This window comes from Oryctolagus cuniculus, chromosome 21 (genome assembly GCF_964237555.1).
Source record: "Oryctolagus cuniculus chromosome 21, mOryCun1.1, whole genome shotgun sequence".
NCBI lineage: Eukaryota > Metazoa > Chordata > Mammalia > Lagomorpha > Leporidae > Oryctolagus > Oryctolagus cuniculus.
This window is the reverse complement of record NC_091452.1, coordinates 18,242,396-18,262,045: the sequence shown is the minus strand read 5'-3', so window position 1 is coordinate 18,262,045 and position 19,650 is coordinate 18,242,396. Positions and strand designations below refer to the sequence as shown.

The following is a 19,650-nucleotide window of genomic DNA, read 5'->3' as shown; positions in this document are numbered from 1 at the left end:
GGAGCACAAGCGCCTGAGGCCGCCCGGGAAACTCGGACTGAGCTGACACGGGTGGATCCTGGGCAGCTGCATGTACGGAAGCCTCATGGCCCCCCGCCCCAGTGAGCCGCATTTGCCACCAGGATCGAAAGCGGCTGCACGAGGAGACTTTCAACTGGTTCTTTACAGAAACGCCAACTCTGACAAGCACCTCTCGTTCCGCGTGAACTGTCCTGTAGGCCCATGGCCCAAATCCAGCCAATAAAGTTTTACAGAAACGCAGCCACGCTCGCTCATCTCCATATTGTCCGCAGCTGCGTCTGGCTCCGGGGGCAGAGGTGGCAGAGCTGAGAAGCTGTACTAAGGGCTGTTTGGTCACAAGCCTAAAATATACACTATCTGGGGCCCTTTATAGAAAAAATTCTCCGCTGACTCCCTCCTCCCATCAGCCAAGTCTGCTGGTCCAACATTTTCCAAGTCACTTGTCAAGGTCCACTACCAAGGAAGAAAACCTTCAGTTACACCAAGCCTGATGCTTGCTATCTAGCAGGAAAAGGAAGAATGAGGGGCTGGCATCATGGCACAGCGGACTCAGCCCCCACTCGGGACGCCTGCATCCCATATCGGAGTGCCTGGTCCCAGCCTAGGCTCCCGCTGACTGCATCCTGGGAGGCAGCAGGTGGTGAGTGGCTCAAGAACTCTGGTCCCCACCACCCACATGGGAGACCCAGACAGAGTTCCTGGCTCCCAGCATCAGCCTGACCCAGCCCCAGCTGTTACAGGCATTTGGGAAGTCAATCAACGGATGGAATCTGTGTGTGGGTGTATGTGTGTCACTGTGCCTTTCAAAAAAAAAAAAAAGTTTATGAAAGGGAGGGGAGGAGAGGAAAGGGGAGGGGAGGAGAGGAAAGGGGAGAGGAGAGGAAGGAAGGGGAGGGGAGGGGAGGGGAGGGAGAAGGGAGGGCGGGGGAGGGAGAAGGGAAGGAGGGAGGAGAGGGAGGAAGGGGAGGGGAGGGAAGAGGAGGGAGAAGGGAAGGAGGGAGGTGAGGGAGGAACGCCACACTTCTCCAAGAAGCCAAAATGAAAGACCTACTACAAGACTCATAATCCAACATCCTCTAATAGCTCATGGCTGTGGGTTCCAGTCCTGGCTCTATGCTTACAGGCTGTGTGTCCCTTAGGCAGGTGGCTTTACCTCGCTGTGCTCTGCCGAAGGGACTGGGTACAGCACCCACTCCTAGGGTGGCTGCAAGAATTCAGTGAGTCACTATGCATCTGTAAAGCACTCCAGGAGCGCCTGGCACATAGTAGGTGCTTTGTGTTAGGCATGATCCTCCCAGGGGCCCACAAATCCCACCTACCGCCTGCTTCTGTCAATAACATGTTATAGGCGTGTGGCCACGCCCACTCTCTTCGCGGTCAGGACAGAGATCCCACAGCCCACCAAGTCTGAACTACTCACTTCCGGGCCCATTGTAGGAAAAAGCCGGGGCCCTACCTCCTGCCCCTGCCCCTGCCCCTGCCCCACCAAGGGCCCTGTGTCCGGCTTACAATCAGCATGGTCACCAGCTGGTTCTTCTGGGCCACGTGCGCGTGGGAGAAGATGCAGTCCAGCACCTGGGACATGTCCGGCTTGAACTGCTCCCTGAGGTTGATCACGCACTTATCATAGTGGGCTGCGGTGGCAGACAAGGGGGCACACCGGGTAAGGCCCAGCCGGCTCCCCGCCCGCCCCGACAGCCCCGGGGGCTTGCCGCTGGCCGCTGCCGCCGCGTCTCTTGCCTTGTTGGAAATGGTGCTCCACCTGCAGGTACCGCCGCAGGAGATCCAACACCACCGTCTTCATGTAGCCGCGGGTGCCGCTGCGGTACCTGGGAGGGGAAGGGCGGCGGCCGTGAGCACTCACTTCCTGCTACGGTTTCCAGGTGGTTTTGGCCCCAAAGGTCTGAGTGCTGGAAGCTGGGTCCCCAGTGTCACGGCACTAACCGCTGAGAGGTGGGGACGGGGAGGGGCGGTGACCAGCTCACGACAGCCCCCCCAGTGAAGGGGCTGATGGCAGTCCTACAGAAGGGGGTTGTTATAGGGGACAGGTGCGGTGGGCCTGGAGGTCGGGATACCTGAGTCCCATATCAGAGTGCTCACTTCCTGGCCGGCTGGCTCTGACCCCTGACCCCAGCTATTTTTTTTCCTTTTTAATTTATTCATGTGAAGGGGAGAATGAGAATGAGCAAGAGAGAGAGAGAGAAAGAGAGAGAATCTTCCATCCTCTGGTTTACTCTGCACATGGCGGGGATGCAGGGCAACCAGGACTCCAATAGGCGCTCCAATGTGGATGCTGGCACTGCAGGCAGCGGCTTAGCTCACTGCGCCCCACAACATCAGCCCGGGTCCCTGCTCACTCAGACACCGGCGGGCAGCAGTGACGAGCCCCTGCCATCACGTGGGAGACCTGGGCTGAGTCCCCGGCTTCCTGCTTTGACCCAGCCAGGCCTGGCTGCTGTGGGGACACAGGGTGCATGGGCTGGGAGTCTTTCTCTCTCCCTTACTCATAAACAAATACATGAATGAGAAAATGAATGAATGACTAGCGAGTCCCAGGCGCTTGCTTCCTGTCAACACGACAGCTCTCACCCTCTTCATCTCCCTCCCCCCCCCGCCCTGACACACACACACACACACACACACACACACACACTCCCACCGTGAGATTCCATCCACCATACTTGGCACACCCAGGGGCCCCAAATAAGTGTCCTGTCTCTAGAAGTCACCCGATCCCAAGCCCCTGTTCTGGCAACATGACACGGACAGGGACACCTCCAGCGCCCCGTGAACCGGACCATCTGCAGCCAGGGCGGCCGGGATTCTGAGAAGTGCTGCGGGCCGGGCCCGGGGACTCTCGGGCTTGCGAGGGACACAGAGTCAGTTCTCTGGCACCTGCTCTGCAGTGCCTGGCCCGAGGTCCCACACCAAACCAGGGACAAGGCGGGGTGCAACCCAAGCCTGAGGCTTAACCTACTAAGCCGTGACGTTGAATGGGTTAAGCTTAATGGCCCCACTAAGTGGATTTTTCACAAGTGGCCTAAACATTTTATCGTCAGATTAGCTCTCTAGGGGCCGAAGCTGTGGCGCGGTGGGTAAAGTTGCTGCCTGCAATGCTGGCATCCCATATGGAAGCTGGTTTGAGTCCCGGCTGCTCCATTTCCCATCCAGCTCTCTGTTATGGCCTGGGAAAGCAGTGGAGGATGGCTCAAGTGCTTGGGCCCCTGCACCCACATGGGAGACTTGGAAGAAGCTCCTGGCTCCTGGCTTTGGATTGGCCCAGCTCCAGCCATTGTGGCCATCTGGGGAGTGAACCAGTGGATGGAAAACTCTCTCTGCCTCTGCTTTCCTCTAACTGCCTTTCAAACAAATAAGTAAAAAATCTTTTTTTTTAAAAAACAGATCCATTAATTATTCCAAAATAATTATCATGAGAAATGCTTTCATTCCCATTTTACCAACTGGCAAACTGAGGGCACAGCAGTAAGCCAAGCACAGGGTCTGCTGGAGCAATAGTGGCCCAGGGCTGGGCTGCACTTCCTCTCAGCGTGCCTTGCCCTTGGGGCAGCCTCAGGCACAGGAGTTTCACCCAGCGGTTAAGACACAGTTCGGGACTCCCACAGCCCTAATCAGAGTCCCTGGGTTCAAGTCCCAGCTCTGCTCCTGCTTCCGGCTTCCTGCAGACGAGCACGCTAGGAGGCGGCAGGTAATGGCTCAAGTGTCTGGGTCCCTGCCACCCACTGGGAGCCCCGGATTGAATTCTGGATTCCTGGCCTCAGCCTGGCTCAGCCACAGCAGGCATCTGGGGGCGAGCCAGCAGCGGGGAGATCTCTGTCTCACGGGTGCGAGGCCTGCAGGGCGAGGCCGGCGCCCCGGGCCCAGGACTCACCGCTGTACCAGCTGCACGATGCTCTGTGTGTTCATGAAGAAGACCTCGCGGTCGGCCTTGCGCTGCAGCGTGGCCGCGTGGCAGTCCAGGATGGTGGCTATCTGGTCGGGCAGATGAAGCAGCACGGGTCGGACAACACGGAAGCCAGCGGAGGGACCCACAACTGCTCCCAGGAAGGCCCCTGTGGCAGACCAAAGAAATCCCAGCCCCCCTCCCCCAAACAGCCCCGTGCATCCCTCAACGTGCAGCCTGAGGAACCCAGGAGTTCAGAATGACGATGGCGAAAAGAGGGGTCCACATTCCTACTCGCGGTCCCCACGCTCCTGGGGAGTATGGGCAGGGCCAGCCAGCGCGCGGGGCCTGGGCCGGGGCGGGGGCTCCTGTCTCTAACACTAGGTTCCCTGCTGCTGTAGGGACATGGCTTTGGGCAGCAAACATACTGGGAAGAGGGGCTGGTGCTGTGGTGTAGTGAGCTAAGCCTCTGCCTGCAGTGCCGGCATCCCATACGGGCACCGGTGCCAGTCCCGGCTGCTCCTCTTCCCATCCAGCTCTCTGCTATGGCCTGGGAAAGCGGTAGAAGATGGCCCAAGTCCTTGGGCCCCTGCACCTGCATGGGAGACCCGGAAGAAGCTCCTGGCTCCTGGCTTCGGATCAGCCCAGCTCTAGCCCTTGTGGCCATTTGAGGAGTGAACCAGTGGATGGAAGACCTCTCTGTAACTCTGCCTCTCAAATAAAATTTTTAAATCTTTAAAAAAAAAAATCTACTGGGAAGACAAAACAACTGCCCGGGTGACGGCTTCCTGAGCATTGTACCTGGACTCCTCCCAGCGGGGCCCCCTGAGCCTCCCCTGCACCCTTATCAGCTGAGCTGGGACTCACGAGCCACGCCCCTTCGCAGCAGCCACGCCCCTTCACAGTGTGTGCCCCGCGGCTTCTCGGACTTTCTGGGAGCTGTGCCCGTGGCAGTGCTGTCTGATTTCAGAGCCTTTTCTCTCACCTCTAGGGGAGTCTCATCCCCGCGAGCGGCCCCTCCTCGTCTCTCTCTCCCTGCCCAGGCCCCAGCAGCCCCTCTGCTACCTTGGTCACCCACACACTGGCCGATCCGGGACAGTTCCTAGAAGAGGAATCCCACGTGACATGGTCTTCCGGGGTTGGCTTTGTTCCCTTGGCTTAACAGGCTCACCCCTGTGGCAATGTGGAACAGAAGTGACGCCTTTTCCTGACAGCGTACTATTCCAGCTCCTAGAGCTGCCGAGTGACTGGCCTATGCTGACCTCTCGCTCCCCGGATGGCTCATGTGTGAGTGGGAGGATGATGATGGCAGGGAGGGGAGGAAGGCAGGCAGACGGGCAGAAGGGCTCTCCCCAAAGCAGATTATCTTTAAAATACTCCACGAAAGCAACAAGAAAATGAACAATGTGAGGCCGAGGTACAACCACCAGAGAGTCTACACTACCCTCAATGGTCTCCACTCTTTTTATTTTCCCTTTATTTGACAGAGAGAGAGAGACAGAGGGATTTCCTAGCCGCTGGTTCACTCTCCAAATTCCTACAACAGCTAGGGCTGAGCCAGGCCAAAGCTGAGAGCCAGGAACTCCATCCGGGTCTCCCACGTGGCTGGCAGGGTCCAACCATCCGAGCCACCCCCTGCTGCCTCCAGGGGTGAAACCCAAGCCCTGGGACATGGGATGCAGCTGTCCCAAGTGGGCTCTTACTGGCTCTGCCAAATGCCTGCCCTTGGTTTCCAGTCTTAAAAAATATTATATATACGCGGGCCCAAGAGCATGGCTTATGGAATCCAGAGGGGGGAAAAATGCTACAAACCAGGAAAAAAAAAAAAAACTGGGATTTCCCTGGAGACTTCAGCCAGTTCATTATTTGTGAAAAATGCTCACTCTCTGCACCAAGTGCTCGCTGCCCTGCTGGACACAGGTGACGCCTCGAGACTGTTGATGGGCATCCCAACAGCCCTGCCTCCGGAGAAAACCTTGAGGCCCCAACGTCCTGGGTTGTAAGTGGGTCTCAGGACACCCCCTAGTGGCCAGGTGTTGAAGGTGAGTGTCCTGGGGTTGGGTTGGGCTGGGCTGGGCTGGGCTAGGGCACGCACCTGCTGGCTGGGGAACTGGCACAGCACCGAGGTGATGTTGCTGGCGTACTGGGCCATCACCCTGCGGACCGCCTTCTCCACGGGGGCCGGGATGCGGCCCGCCACGCTCGTCATGATCTCCTGGAGCTCGAGCAGTGGCAGCGACGGGTGCCGGAGGGTCATCATGAGCTTCTGCACCCACTCCTTCAGCTGTGGCGGGACCACAGCGTCGGCGCCGGGGCCCCGCACGGGCGTGGGCGCCACCACCCACCCTGCAGCACCCAAGACAGACAGCTCCACGCATCCAGGCCCCGTGCACCAGAGCGGCCGGCGACCTGGAGCCTTCCCCAGGCATCCAGAAAGCCATTGCCCTGGGATACGCTAACCTCTGTTGCTTGAGCGTGGAGTCAGGATTCAAACCTAGGCTCCCCAGTACAACATGCAGATGTCCCGAGCGGCAGCTTAACCACTGCACCGGCAGCCACCCCATGAGCTGACGTCCCACCTCCACTGAGTTATCCTCCCCATAAGAAACCAAGAGGCAAAGGCAGCTGCTGAGCCCGTGAGACTCCCAGAGTGCCCCGGTAGCCGATGGGGAGGGTCTCTGGGTGGGGACAGTAATACTGGCATCCCTGGAGGGTGGCTGTGAACCTTGGCCATGAACCGACACCCATGGTGGCAAGAGCTAAGACTACACAAGTGCTGCAAGTGTGGCCCTTACCACCAGGCAGCACAGCACAGGGGTTAAGACTCAGAGTTTGAAGACCAGGGTTCAAATCCCACATCTGCCGATTCCTGTGTGAGTCGGGGCAGGCGTCCGAGTCCCTCTGTGCCCCCAGCTACCTCACTTGGAAATGCTGACTGGGAGGATTAAACTGGTTGTAACTGCTAAGAGTCGTGGCATCCGAGACTTGACTTGGCTGCCACTATCATTGCCAGCGACCTCGCCATCACCACCACCACCACCACCAAGATCTGCTGTTCCTATGTGAACAGTGATGCACCTGCAGTGACGTCACCATTCCTGCTAACTTGAGCATCCTGGCTATTGTGAGATCTTGTTCCTCCCGGCCTAAGGAGACCACAGAGGGCCGGCTGCAGGACCCTGGCACAGGCTGCATACTTCGGCTTTCTCCCACACACCTGCAGCTCCCCGGGGCCTCTCTCCCCGGCTCACTTACCTTTTTGCTAAAAATAGGCTCCGGCAGACAGTAGCCACTCATGACGTTAGTCAGGTTTTCTAGGACGTTGTGGAAAACCTGGTGCAGCTTCTCCCCAAGGATAGGCAGGGTTTGCTGGGCGGGCAGCTCGCCCGTGAAGGGCTCAGCCTGAGGACACACAGGAGGAACAGAATGTCAAGGTCACTGCAGCATCCTGCAGGAGACCTGGGGACCAGGGAGGGGTGGGGTGCAGCTGCAGGCTTGCACAATCAAGTCAGGATGAAGCCTGGGGAGGGAGAAGGCAGCAGAGGGGCCGGCTTTGTGGTGCAGTGGGTTGAGCCACAGCCACGTGAGCACTGGCTGGAGTCCTGCTGCTCCATTTCCCATCCAGCTCCCTGCGAATGTACCTGAGAAAGCAGGGGGAGACAGCCCCAGTGCTTGGGAGATCCGGGTGGAGTTCCAGGCTCCTGGCTTTGGCCTGGCCCAGCCCTAGCCAGTTCAGCCATTCAGGAAGTAAACCAGTGGATGGAAGCGCTCGCTCACTTGCTCTCTCTCTCTCTCCCTCTCTCTCTGTTCCTCTGCCTTTCAAATAAATGAAATAAGTCTTTTTTTTTAAGTTCATAGAAATGTGTATTATGAAAAATCTTTGCAGGATGTCAAATATTTTGGCAACAAAAATTAACTCCATCTTCCATAAACTTTTTGAAGCATCCTTGTAAACTTAAGCACATAAAAAAAAAAAAAAAAAAAAAAAAAAAAAAAAGGCCGGCGCCCCGGCTCACTAGGCTAATCCTCCGCCTAGCGGCGCCGGCACACTGGGTTCTAGTCCCGGTTGGGAAGCCGGATTCTGTCCCAGTTGCCCCTCTTCCAGACCAGCTCTCTGCTGTGGCCAGGGAGTGCAGTGGAGGATGGCCCAGGTGCTTGGGCCCTGCACCCCATGGGAGACCAGGAAAAGCACCTGGCTCCTGGCTCCTGCCATCGGATCAGCGCGGTGCGCCGGCCGCAGCGCGCCGGCCACGGCGGCCATTGGAGGGTGAACCAACGGCAAAGGAAGACCTTTCTCTCTGTCTCTCTCTCTCTCACTGTCCACTCTGCCTGTCAAAAAAAAAAAAAAAAAAAAAAAAAACCTAAGTAAATCTGAGTAGAGGATGGGTTTGAGTTAATAACAATGTGTCAGGGAGCAGGTGTCTGCCGCAATGGCTAACCTGCTGCTTCAGACACCTGCATGCCCTACTGGAGTCCTGGATTCGAGTCCCAGCTGCTCTGCTTCCAATGCAGTCCTTGCTAATACATCTCCTGGCTCGGGCACTTGGATCCCTGCCACCCACACGGGACGCCTGGATGAGTCCCAGGCTCCCGGCTTCCGCTGCATTCACTGTGGGCATCTGGGGAGTGAACCAGTGGATGGATGATCTCTGTCTTTCAAATAAAATAATCAAAATGAATGATTTTTTAAAATGAATAATACAGTATTAAGGGCAGGTGTTTGGCTTAGCAGTTTGTTTTTTTAAAGGCTTATTTTATGTACTTGAAAAGCAGAGTTACAGAGAGAGGGAAGGAAAGATATATATATATATATATATAGAGAGAGAGAGAGAGAGAGAGAGAGAGAGAGATCTTCCATCTTCTGGTTCACTCCCCAAATAGCTACAATGGTTGGAGCTGGGCTGATCCGAAGTCAGGAGCCAGGAGCTTCCTCCGGGTCTCCCACATGAGTGCAGGGGCCCAAGCACTTGGGCCATCCTCTGCTGCTTTGCCAGATGCATTAGCAGGGAGCTGGATGGGAAGTGGAGCAGCCAGGACTCGAACCGGCACCCCTTTGGGTATGGTGGTGTTACAGGCATTGGCTTCATCTGCTACACCACAGCACCAGCCCCAGCAAGTTTGAGATGCCAGTGTTTCAGACTGCAGCACCCAGCTCTGGCTCCTGACTCTGGCTTCCTGCTGTTGGTCCCAGGAAGCAGCGGGGAGGGCTCAAGGAAGTGGGGCGCTGTCACCCATTTGGGAGACCCAGATTGCACTCCCACCCCCCAGCTACCATTTGGCCCAGACCCAGCCACTGTGGGCATCTGGGGAGTGACCCAGTGGATGGGCACTCTGCCTTCTCTCTCTCTACTTCTCAAACAAATAAGCTTTAAAAATTAATAATAGCACATCAGTAGTGGTTCATTAGTTATGAGAACTGGACCATACTATTACAATAATAATTAAATCAATAACAATAAAATAATCCTTAATGATGACAAATATAATAATAATCACAGGGAAGTTGGGTGCAAGATGTTTGCAAACTCTTTGCACTCTCATTTTTCTGTAAATCTAACACTGTACAGGAGGTGAGAGGGGGAGCCCTGGGAACACCTTGGGGGGGCGGGTCCTGCCAGGTACAGAGCCCCAGGTGGGAGGGTGGAGGAGAGGGCTGGGGGTAGCCTGTCTGGGGCCTTGTAAGCCAGGGGGAGAATGTGGGTTTTACTCTAAGCGGGAGGAGGATGCCAGAGAGGAGTTCAAGCAAGAAGGGCATGGCCACCTCATGCTTCTGCCCCACCAAACCTGCTGTTGGGGCGAACCAGGGCTGCAGGACAAGCAGGAGTCTCAGGTCTGGTCTCCCGGGGCGCACCTGCACCAGCCAGGGCATGCGGCAGCAGCGCCACCTACCGGGCGCACTTTCGAAGGGTCGTCCAGCTCCAGCCGGGCTACCACACAGCCGGCCTCCAGCACAGCGCCGGGCCTCTTGATGTATCTCACCCGGCCGCTCTCCTGCACGCTCAGGGTCATGATCATCTTCATCACCTGCAGAGCAGACAGAAAGAATAAGACACAGCTCCCCCGGGCCTGGCTGCACGTGTGGCAGCCAGCGTCACCCAGATCTGGCGACGATGGAACAGGCACCATGTCATTTAAATACGGTGACTCGTTGGGTGGGGCAGGTACTGTGTACCTGATGTGTGCCATGCATGAGGCTGTTTGCAAATTCTATCCGCCCACAGAGCCAGCCAGGGAGGCAGGTGCATACGGTGCTCATTTTACAGACAGGGAACCCAGGAGCACGCCTCAGTGTCTGCAGGAAATTGGTGTAAGGCCCCTTTCCCCCAAAATCCATGGGTGCTCAAGGATTTGCACAGAGCCCGTGCACCTGCTCCTAATACCGGCCAGCTCCAGTGCCCAGGACAATGGAAATGCTAATTAAATAGTTATCGCACTCTGTGCTTTAGGGAATGGTGACAAGAACAAAATCCGTATGTGTTCAGTGCTAATGCAATTTTTTCCCATTACTTTCAATGCACAGTAAGTTGGATGTGAAGATATGAAGTACTGGCTATATTTATCTTCAAATACATTTCTCTCTCAATAGAGAACATGTTAAATTGGGGACAGTATTGTGGCACAGTGGGTTAAGCCACTGCCTGCAACACCAGCACCCCATGTGAGTACCAACTCAAGACTTTGCTAGGGCCAACACTGGGGCGCCATCATCCCGTAGGGGCGCCGGTTAGAGTCCTGGCTGCTCCACTTCCCATCCAGCTCCCTGCTAATGTGTCCGGGAAAGCAGCAGAGGATGGGCCGAATGCTTGGGCCCCTGAACCCGCATGGGAGACTCAGAAGAAGCTCCTGGCTCCTGGCTTTGGATTGGCCCAGATCCAATCGTTGCAGCCATTTTGGGGAGTGAACCAGTGATGGAAGACCTCTCTCTGTGTGTCCCTCCTTCTCTCTGTAAGTCTGCCTTTTACATAAATAAATAAATGTTTAAAATACATTAAAGCGCCAGCCCCTTCAGCCGGCCTCACGGTGTGCCCAGCTGTGTGAGAGATGGGAGTCTGGTCACTGTGGCACTGGCTACAGGCAGTCAGGACCACGCTGCCTCCGCCTGGCCGCTCACAGCCGGGCCCCGGTGTCGTGTCAGCCAGGCCTGGCCTAGAACCCACTCCAGAATGCACTTTCCTCTCTCTGAGCCTCACCATCCCCACCTGTAAAATGGGAAATGGACTCTGAGGATGACTGAGACGAAGTAAGTATTGGGAGGGAATGGCGCTGTGGTGTAGCGGGTAAAGCATCCCGTAGGGTCGCCGGTTTGAGTCCCGGCTGCTCCACTTGTGATCCAGCTCCCTGCTAATGCACCTGGGAAAGCAGCAGAAGATGCCCAAGTGCTTGGACCCCTGCACCCACACAGGAGACCTGGATGGAGCTCCTGGCTCCTGGCTTCAGCCTGGCTCAGCCCCGACCTTTGCGACCACTTCAGGTGTGAACCAGTGGATGGAAGACCTCTCTCTCTCTCTCTCTCTCTCTCTCTGTGTATGTGTGTGTGTGTGTAACTCTAACTTCCAAGTAAATAAATCTTCTTTTAAAATGCAGTTAAAAAAAAAAAAAAAAGAAGCTAGCGGGAGGCCAGTGCGCATGCGTCATTATGACTGTGGTACTTTCATAGCCGTCATGGTCATTCCCGTCCTGGGCAGCATGGAGCCGAGGCTTTGTGTGGCTTCAGGCGAGCGCCTTAGCCTGCCTGGCCTGGTTGCTTCCCATGTGAGTCAGGAGTCACGTCTGTGCCCACCTCACCCAGGTGCTGGGCAGGGTTAGGAAGTAACGCTCTGGGCAACGCTTGGGACGACAAGGGCTGGCTCAGCGCCATCCCATCAGCCCTTGCTCCTTCCGAGGCAGGTGGGCGGCCGCTTGGGACGACAAGGGCTGGCTCAGCGCCATCCCATCAGCCCTTGCTCCTTCCGAGGCAGGTGGGCGGCATCTGAGGGTTTTCCCTGGAAGACTGCAGGGAATGTAGGCTGCACTCCACAGCCTGGCTCTGCGGGGACAGAGGCCAAGATAGGAGCTGCTGGTGGACACCCCCGGGTGGGGGAGGGCTCGGCGGTCACCTCCATCTCGGCGTAGCTGCTCCCGGCCTCCACGTGGCCGCCGTCCTCCACCGTGTACTGCATGAGCTTCCCCGCCGAGGGTGACCTCAGCACCGTGGGGTCGTTCTCCTTCTCGAAGACGCACGTCTTGTTGCCGATGGTGATCCGGTAACTGGGGGAGAGGAGGCGGAGGCGGGTGCTCAGCAGTGTCTCCCCCTTCCCCAAAGGCAGCCACGCGCACCTGCCCCGTGCGGCCGCAGGGACGCTCCGTTCCCACGCGGGGTCACAGAGGCGCCAGGACCAGGTTGGATGAGCAAAGCAGGGGGCCCTCTGCTGGCTGAAACTCAGCTCCTTTGACAGACCTCACGCCCACAGCCCTCACCAGAGAAGGTAATCGATACATTTAATCCAGTCAATATTTAGGGACACCAAGCCTGCATCTTCTAACGAAACTGGGGGCAGCATGCCCGGGGTGGAGCCCCTAGTTTTAAAGATTTATTTTAAAGATGTATTTTATTTATTTGAAAGGCAAAGGTAGAGAGAGAGACAGAGAGAGAGATCAATTTACATCTGAGGGTTCACTCCCCAAATTGCCACATCAGCCAGGGCTGGGACAATCAGAAGCCAGGAGCTTCTTCCGGGTCTCCCACGCAGGTGCAGGGGCCCAGGCACTTGGGCCATCCTCCACTGCTTTCCCAGGCCATAGCAGAGAGCTGGATCGGAAGTGGAGCAGCCGGGACTCGAACCAGCATCCATATGGGATGCCAGCACTACAGGCAGTGGCTTTACCCACTATGCCACAGCGCTGGCCCCAACCCTGCCTTTTCAATAAATAAATCTTTTTTTTTTTTAAAAAAAAAAACACAAAGTCTTGAATATTCTTGGTGAAGACAACATGAGTTACAAAAGAGATTAAAAAAAAATATATATACATATATATCACCCTTTGGGGCCGGTGCTGTGGTACAGCAGGTTAAAGCCCAAGCCTGAAGCGTCAGCATCCCATATGGGTGCTGGCTCGAGTCCTGGCTGCTCTACTTCAGATCCAGCTCTCTGCTATGGCCTGGGAAAGCAGTGGAAGATGGCCCAAGCCGTTGGCCCCTTGCCCCTACATGGGAGACCTGGAAGAAGCTCCTGGCTCCTGGCTCCTGGCTTCGGATCAGCCCAGCTCCGGTCGTTGTGGCCATTTGGGGAGTGAACCAGTGGATGAAAGACCTCTCTCTCGCTCTCTCTCTCTCTCTCTCTCTGCCTTTGCCTCTGCCTTTGAAATAAATAAATAAATATTTTAAAAAATATCTCACCCTTCACTATACACAACTGTCAGCATACGGAATCCACCTGGGTACCCACTGACCTGGGAATGGATAAAGCAAACGTGATCAGGCAGTGAGATATTATTCAGCCATGAAGAGGCTGACATCTGTCCCTTGTGACAACACGGATGAAGCCAGATGACCTTGTGTGAAGTACAACAAGCCAGGCACAGAAAGAGAAGTCCTACACGATCTCACTCACCTGAGGAAGCTAAAATAGCTGGCCTCGCAGGGGAGAGGAGTGGCTACTGGGGCCGGGGCGAGGCGGGGAAGGGATGAGGCGGGGAGGGCGGGGAGGTCGGGGTGCTGTCGGAGGGAAGGCTCTGTGGCACAGTACTATCCTAATGGAGGATATCAGGCAAGTGTGTATCTCCAAACCACTAGTAGAGTGGGTTCTGGACGTTCCCAACCCTAAGAAGTGGTGCACCTCCAAGGGGACAGTCACACCGGTGACCCGCCCTGGGGGCTACACACTGAACACGCGCTGCAAGCTCACAACGTTCCCCGTCAATATGCTCAGTTGCTATGTGCCAATTAAAAGGTTTAAAGTTGTTTTGAATTAACAATGAGGTGTGGGGCCAACGCTGTGGCATAGCAGGTAAAGCTACTGCCTGCAGTGCCGGCATCCCTCCCATATGGGCACTGGTTCTAGTCCCAGCTGCTCCACTTCCGATCCAGCTCTCTGCTAAGGCCTGGGAAAGCAGCAGAGGATGGCCCAAGTCCCTGGGCCCCTGCATGCATTTGGGAGACCTGGAAAAAGCTCCTGGCTCTGGGTTCCTGGCTTCAGCCTGGTCCAGCCCCAGACACTAAGGCCATCTGGGGAGTTAAGCACTGGATGGAAGATGTCTGTCTGTCTGTCTCTCTCTCTCTCTCCCCCTTCTCTCTGTAACTCTGCCTTTCAAATAAACAAAAAATAAATTAAAAAATGAGAAGTGGACATTGTGGTTGAGTGGATCAAGCCCCTGCCTGGAACGCCCACACCCCATCCAAGTGCCTGCTCCAAGTCCCAGCTACTCTGCACTTGGGACTCAGTTTCCTGCCACTCCGTGGGCCAAGGCAGCAGATGATGTCCCTGCCACCCACGATCACTGTCCAAGTCCACACCGACTCTGCAAGCTCCCACATGCATCACGGATCAGTCTGCATCTGGCTGATTTCACCAAGCACCAGAATCTCGCGTTCCACTGACCTGTCCACAGACCACGGGACCCCGCACCTTCTCGTGGCCAGCCCACGCCTCCTCCACCCACTCAGCCCGCCTGGCGTTTCAGACTTCCTGCCAGCGGCAGGCCCCCGCCCCACACACCTGTCCACTTCTTCCTTCATGTAGGTGGTGTAGCTGCTGCCATTGTAGGAGAGCAGCAGCCCCCCGTCATTGAGCCGGTGGGCGTCGATCTCCACGTAGCAGCCGTTCATGATGAGCACGAACATGGTCAGGGACTGCCGGGCCACCTGCAGGGACAGGCCCGCGTCAGAGCGCCCCCTGCAGGAGTCGGTGCACACACCCCCATGCCTCCAGCCCCGTGGGAGTCAGTGTGTACACCCCATCCAGTCAGCATGCACACCCCATCTCCCCAGCCCTGTGGGAGACGGTGTGCACACTGCCATCCCTCCAGTCCTGCGGGGACAGGCCCACGTCAGAGCGCCCCCTGCAGGAGTCGGTGCACACACCCCCATGCCTCCAGCCCCGTGGGAGTCAGCGTGCACACCCCATCTCTCCAGCCCCTCACTCCTCCCCAGCGGGCCAGCTGATGGCCAGTGGCTGCAGATGAAGGCCCTGCTCAGCCACCTCCCGTCGACTCCACACCCTCTGGAGTTGGGGGCTGCCTTCTCGTTCCACCCCCAAGCTTCAGCCTCAGGCAGGGCCACCCTGGGGCCCCTGCTCCAGTGGAGGGAACCCTGGAAGCCCCGCCCGTGGGCGCCGTGGGCCTAGTGTCCCCACTGAGATGTGTATGCTAAACCCCTGACCGCTGATGTGATAGGGTCAGGAGGCGGGGCCTTTGAGGTCATGAGGGTGGAGCTTCGTGTCCAGATGGGAGAGGCCCACTGAGCTGCTCTGGCCCCCTGCTGAGATGCCAGCCCCACAAGGCCCTGCTAGCTGTGTGTGTGCTCCCTCCGAGAACAAGCCGCATGGGCGAGAACCACAAACGCACACACATTGTCACTAAGAGGAAAGTTTATGATGGTGCAAAACACGTCCAAATCCATGCCTAGCTCCTTCAGAAAATACATTTCCCACAAACCTCTGGAAGACCCCTACAAGGAGTAACAAAGACAGCACGGGAATATTTAGTGCAACATTATTTGTGCTAACAATAAAAACTGACATCTGACAGCCATCAAGTGGAACGCTCCCCACCTGCCTGGCCCACACGTGGCCACTGCTAATCAAATTTGGTAAAAATAAAAGGAAAACGCAAAATCCAGTTCCCCAGTCACACGGGGCCCCACGCTGGAGAGCACAGAGAGACGTGTCCCATCTCTCCCGCTACGCAGGGCTGCAGACGGCAAAGGTATGAGAAAGGAAGCGTCCTCACGACACGGGGGAAGTCCAGGCCGTGACGTCACAGCGGGAAAGTCATGTCTGCCCCCTAAGCTTGACTTCGTAAAATCAGTGCATGTGGGAAAAAAATGATCACTGATGAGAAATCTATAGCACTAGTAACAGAGACAGACTTCCAGTGTCACCGGGATGGATTCGGTCTTGTGATTCTTCTTTAAGATTTATTTATTTATTTGAAAGGCAGAGTTACAGGAAGAGACAGAGCGACAGAGATCTTCCATCCACTGGTACACGCCCCAAATGGCCAGGAGCCTAGAACTCCACTCAGGTCTCCCACGTGGGCACCAGCATCCCATATGGGCACCAATTCTAGTCCTGGCTGCTCCACTTCCTATCTGGCTCCCTGCTATGGCCCGTGAAAGCAGCAGCAGACGGTCTGAGTGGTGGGGCCCCTGAACCCATGTGGGAGACCTGGGTGAAGTTCCTGGCTCCTGGCTTCAGCCTGGCCCAGCCCCGGCCATTGCAGTCATCTGAGGAATGTACAAGCAGATAGAAGATCTCTCTGTCTCTGTCTCTGTCTCTCTCTCTCTCTCTCTGTTCTCCCTCTCTCTGTCACTTTGCCTTTCGAACACAAGGGGAAGTCAATGTATGCTGAGCGACATTAAAAACCCAGTAAAGGAGCTGGCGCTGTGGCGTAGCGGGTTAAAGCCCTGGCCTGCAGCGCCAGGATCTAGTTCTAGTCCCAGCTGCTCCACTTCCACTCCAGCTCTCTGCTATGGCCTGGGAAAGCAGTGGAAGATGGCCCAAGTCCTTGGGCCCCTGCACCCACATGGGAGACCCAGAAGAAGCTCCTGGCTCCTGGCTTCACATCAGTCCAGCTCCAGCCATTGCAGCCATTTGGGGAGTGGACCAGCAGATGGAAAACCTCTCTCTCTCTCTGTGGCTCTACCTCTTTTTCTTTTATTTATTTATTTTTTAATTTATTTGACAGAGTTAGACAGTGAGAGAGAGAGAGACAGAAAGAAAGGTCTTCCTTCTGTTGGTTCACCCCCCAAATGGCCGCTACAGCTGGAGCTGTGCCGATCTGAAGCCAGGATCCAGGTGCTTCTTCCTGGTCTCCCATGTGGGTGCAGGGCCCAAGCACTTGGGCCATCCTCCACTGCCTTCCCGGGCCACAGCAGAGAGCTGGCCTGGAAGAGGAGCAGCCGGGACTAGAACCGGCACCACAGGTGGAGGACTAACCAAGTAAGCCACGACACTGGCTCCCTCTACCTCTTTCTGTAATCCTGTCTTTCAAATAAATAAAATAAATATTAAAAAAAAAAAAAGCAGTAAAAGAGGATAAGAGCAGTGGTCTCACGGGCTGAAGTGAACCCTATCCTCGGCTTTACCCCGCACCCCCAGGACGCCAGGCTGAGAAGCCACAGGCTGGCCCTGGCTTACGCAGTCCTCGGCTCCTACAGCTGCTCCGGAGCCCGGCACACCAAGGCCTGGCTCCACCAGCTCGCGCGGACTCCGGACATCACCCCACACCTGATATCCTCAGGGGTGCACTGAGCTCCCGTGGCCCAGGCGGGGTACCAGAAACTTCCGGCAGTAACCAGAGTCAGCTCCAGGAAAGAGACCGGAAGTCTGAGTGTGAGTTCTCGGTGCAGAGACACAGAGCAAACCCAGCCTCGCAGCCCCTGGAAACACACCCAGACCCCTCCGGTGAGCCAGCGAAGGTCCTGCCTACCCCCTGCTGGGTGGGAGCTTCCACCATGCTCACAGCGGAGGTGGAAGCAGGGGTTGGAACAGCCAAGGCAGGCCAGCAAGAGGCAGGAGCCAGAGGTCTGGCCCGGGTCCTGCCCCTGCTGTGGCCTTCACGCAGGACGTGTGAATGCCACAGCTGTGAGAGAACAATTGTCTATACCTGAAGCCACCGACGGCTCATGCCCCGTGGCCGCAGCCCCAGGAACCCAACGTGGGCTGCACCCCACGCCCTCTGACACCTGCCGTGTTTTTAGGTCTCAAGGTCATGGACTTCGTGGGTGGGGATTCCTGAAGACACACGTGCTCAGGTCCCAGCAGGAAGAAATCGGCTGCAGGCCAGTGGTCCAGGGAAGAAGGGGCCCCTAGAGCCCCCAGAGCTCTGGAGACCCCCGGGAAGCACAGGGCTTTACCTTGAGGATGTACTTGGTGCCTCCGTAGATTAACTCCACATCCACGATGTTCAACAGAGAAGCGGCTGGGAGGACCTGGCCCCTGGAAGGGAAGAGAGGCCTGGGGCAGCCTGCAGAGGGGCTGGGGCTCCGCAGCCACCTGCTGGGCTTAAAAACCCACCCAGGGGGTGCACGCTGAGTGCAACGGTTACACTGCCACGTGGGACACTCGCATCCCACGTCACAGGGCCTGGGTTGCAGTCCCAGCTCCACTTCCAATTCCAGCTTCCTGCTAGCGCACACCTGGGAGACAGCAGGTGATGGCCTGAGTACTTGGTAGCTGCCACCCATGGGGGAGACCTGGGTGGAGCTCCTGGCTCCTGCTTTGGCCTAGCCTAGCTCTAGCTATTGCAGGCATTTGGGGAGTGAACCAGCAGATGCAGGATTCTCTCTCCCTCTCCGTCCTCCTCCCCCGCCCCCCAGCCCCGTGTGTGTGTGTGTGTGTATGTCCTTGCCCTTCAATTAAGTAATTTAAAAAATAAATAATATAAACAAATTTAAACTCATCCAGCAACCTGACTGCATCACAAAAGCTCCATCTGATTAAAAAGCAGGAAATTATCCCCAGAAACCCAATATTCCATGGGACTTCGGGAACTGGCATTGCTGAAGGATGGGACATTTGTATTTGAAGATTTGTTTATTTGAAAGCCAGTTACAGAGAGAGAGAAAGAGAGAGAGACAGAGAGAGACAGAGAGAGAGATCGCCTCCATTAGTTGGTTCACTCCTCAGATGGCCACAACAGCAGGAGCTGGGGCTGGGCCAGGCCAAAGCCAGGAGCCAGGACCTGCATCCAGGTCTCCCACGTGGGTGCAGGGGCCCAGGCACTTGGGCCATCCTCCACTGCTTTCCCAGGCACATCAGCAGGGAGCTGGATCAAAACTGGAGCACCTGGGACTCGAACCAGCACCCATATGGGATGCCGGCATCACAGGTGGTAGCTTTACCTGCCATGCCACAATGGTAGCATCAAGGAAAGGAAATTTTTACAAAGATTTTGCAGGAGCAAGATCCACAATGGCTTCCTCTTGGGAAAATTCTGTATCTGGCAACCTCACCACCACTTCTTACAAAAGAAACCAGCACAGGGCCTCTGCTCCAAGCACGAAACATTTTGCTCTTTATTTTCTCTCTCTGGTCATTTCACCAGCTCTCACAGAGGTCCTCAGCCAGTGGTGACCTGGCCCCTGCCCCTGGACCACTGGCAATGCTGGCTTTGTACCCGAGGGCCATGGATGCCACCAACATCCCACAGCACACAGACTGTGCCACCTGCAGAGACCACCCAGCCCTTGAACATCAATGGAGCCGAGGCAGAGGTGCCCTGGCCACTCTCCATCCCATCCCAGTCCACTCCATCAGGCCCTGGGAGAGCAACCAGCCTAGAGGTGACCTTTAACCTGCCTTGCTTCTCAAATCCATCTCCTTGGACTCTGAACTCCTGGGTATTACCGGGCGTGTTGCACAAGTCAGCAGGAATCTGCAGGCAGAGCTGCCAGCCCTGGTGACTGTGGCCGTGGCCTTGACACCCCTCCCTCCCCGACTCCCACTTCTCCCATTCTCAGCACCTTCAAGAGACAGCCCAGGTCAGTGGCAGCCCAGGACTGCCTGCCTGGTGACTGATTGGCCACCCAC

General features: G+C 56.4%; 1 protein-coding gene across 7 annotated transcripts in view; it reads right to left on the bottom strand.

Moving 5' to 3' along the window:
- The window catches only part of ACACB (acetyl-CoA carboxylase beta), a 130,506-nt gene that overhangs the window by 44,746 nt on the left and 66,110 nt on the right, over window positions 1–19,650 (bottom strand). For all 7 annotated transcript variants that reach the window (XM_051835875.2, XM_051835873.2, XM_051835877.2 and 4 more), the window contains 9 exons: window positions 17,976–18,057; window positions 14,617–14,762; window positions 12,019–12,169; window positions 9,812–9,946; window positions 7,178–7,324; window positions 6,018–6,206; window positions 3,911–4,011; window positions 1,762–1,850; window positions 1,531–1,655 (listed from right to left, as the gene is read on the bottom strand). In XM_051835875.2, the coding sequence (XP_051691835.2) occupies window positions 1,531–1,655; window positions 1,762–1,850; window positions 3,911–4,011; window positions 6,018–6,206; window positions 7,178–7,324; window positions 9,812–9,946; window positions 12,019–12,169; window positions 14,617–14,762; window positions 17,976–18,057 (1,165 nt within the window). The remainder of the gene's footprint in view (window positions 1–1,530; window positions 1,656–1,761; window positions 1,851–3,910; window positions 4,012–6,017; window positions 6,207–7,177; window positions 7,325–9,811; window positions 9,947–12,018; window positions 12,170–14,616; window positions 14,763–17,975; window positions 18,058–19,650) is intronic.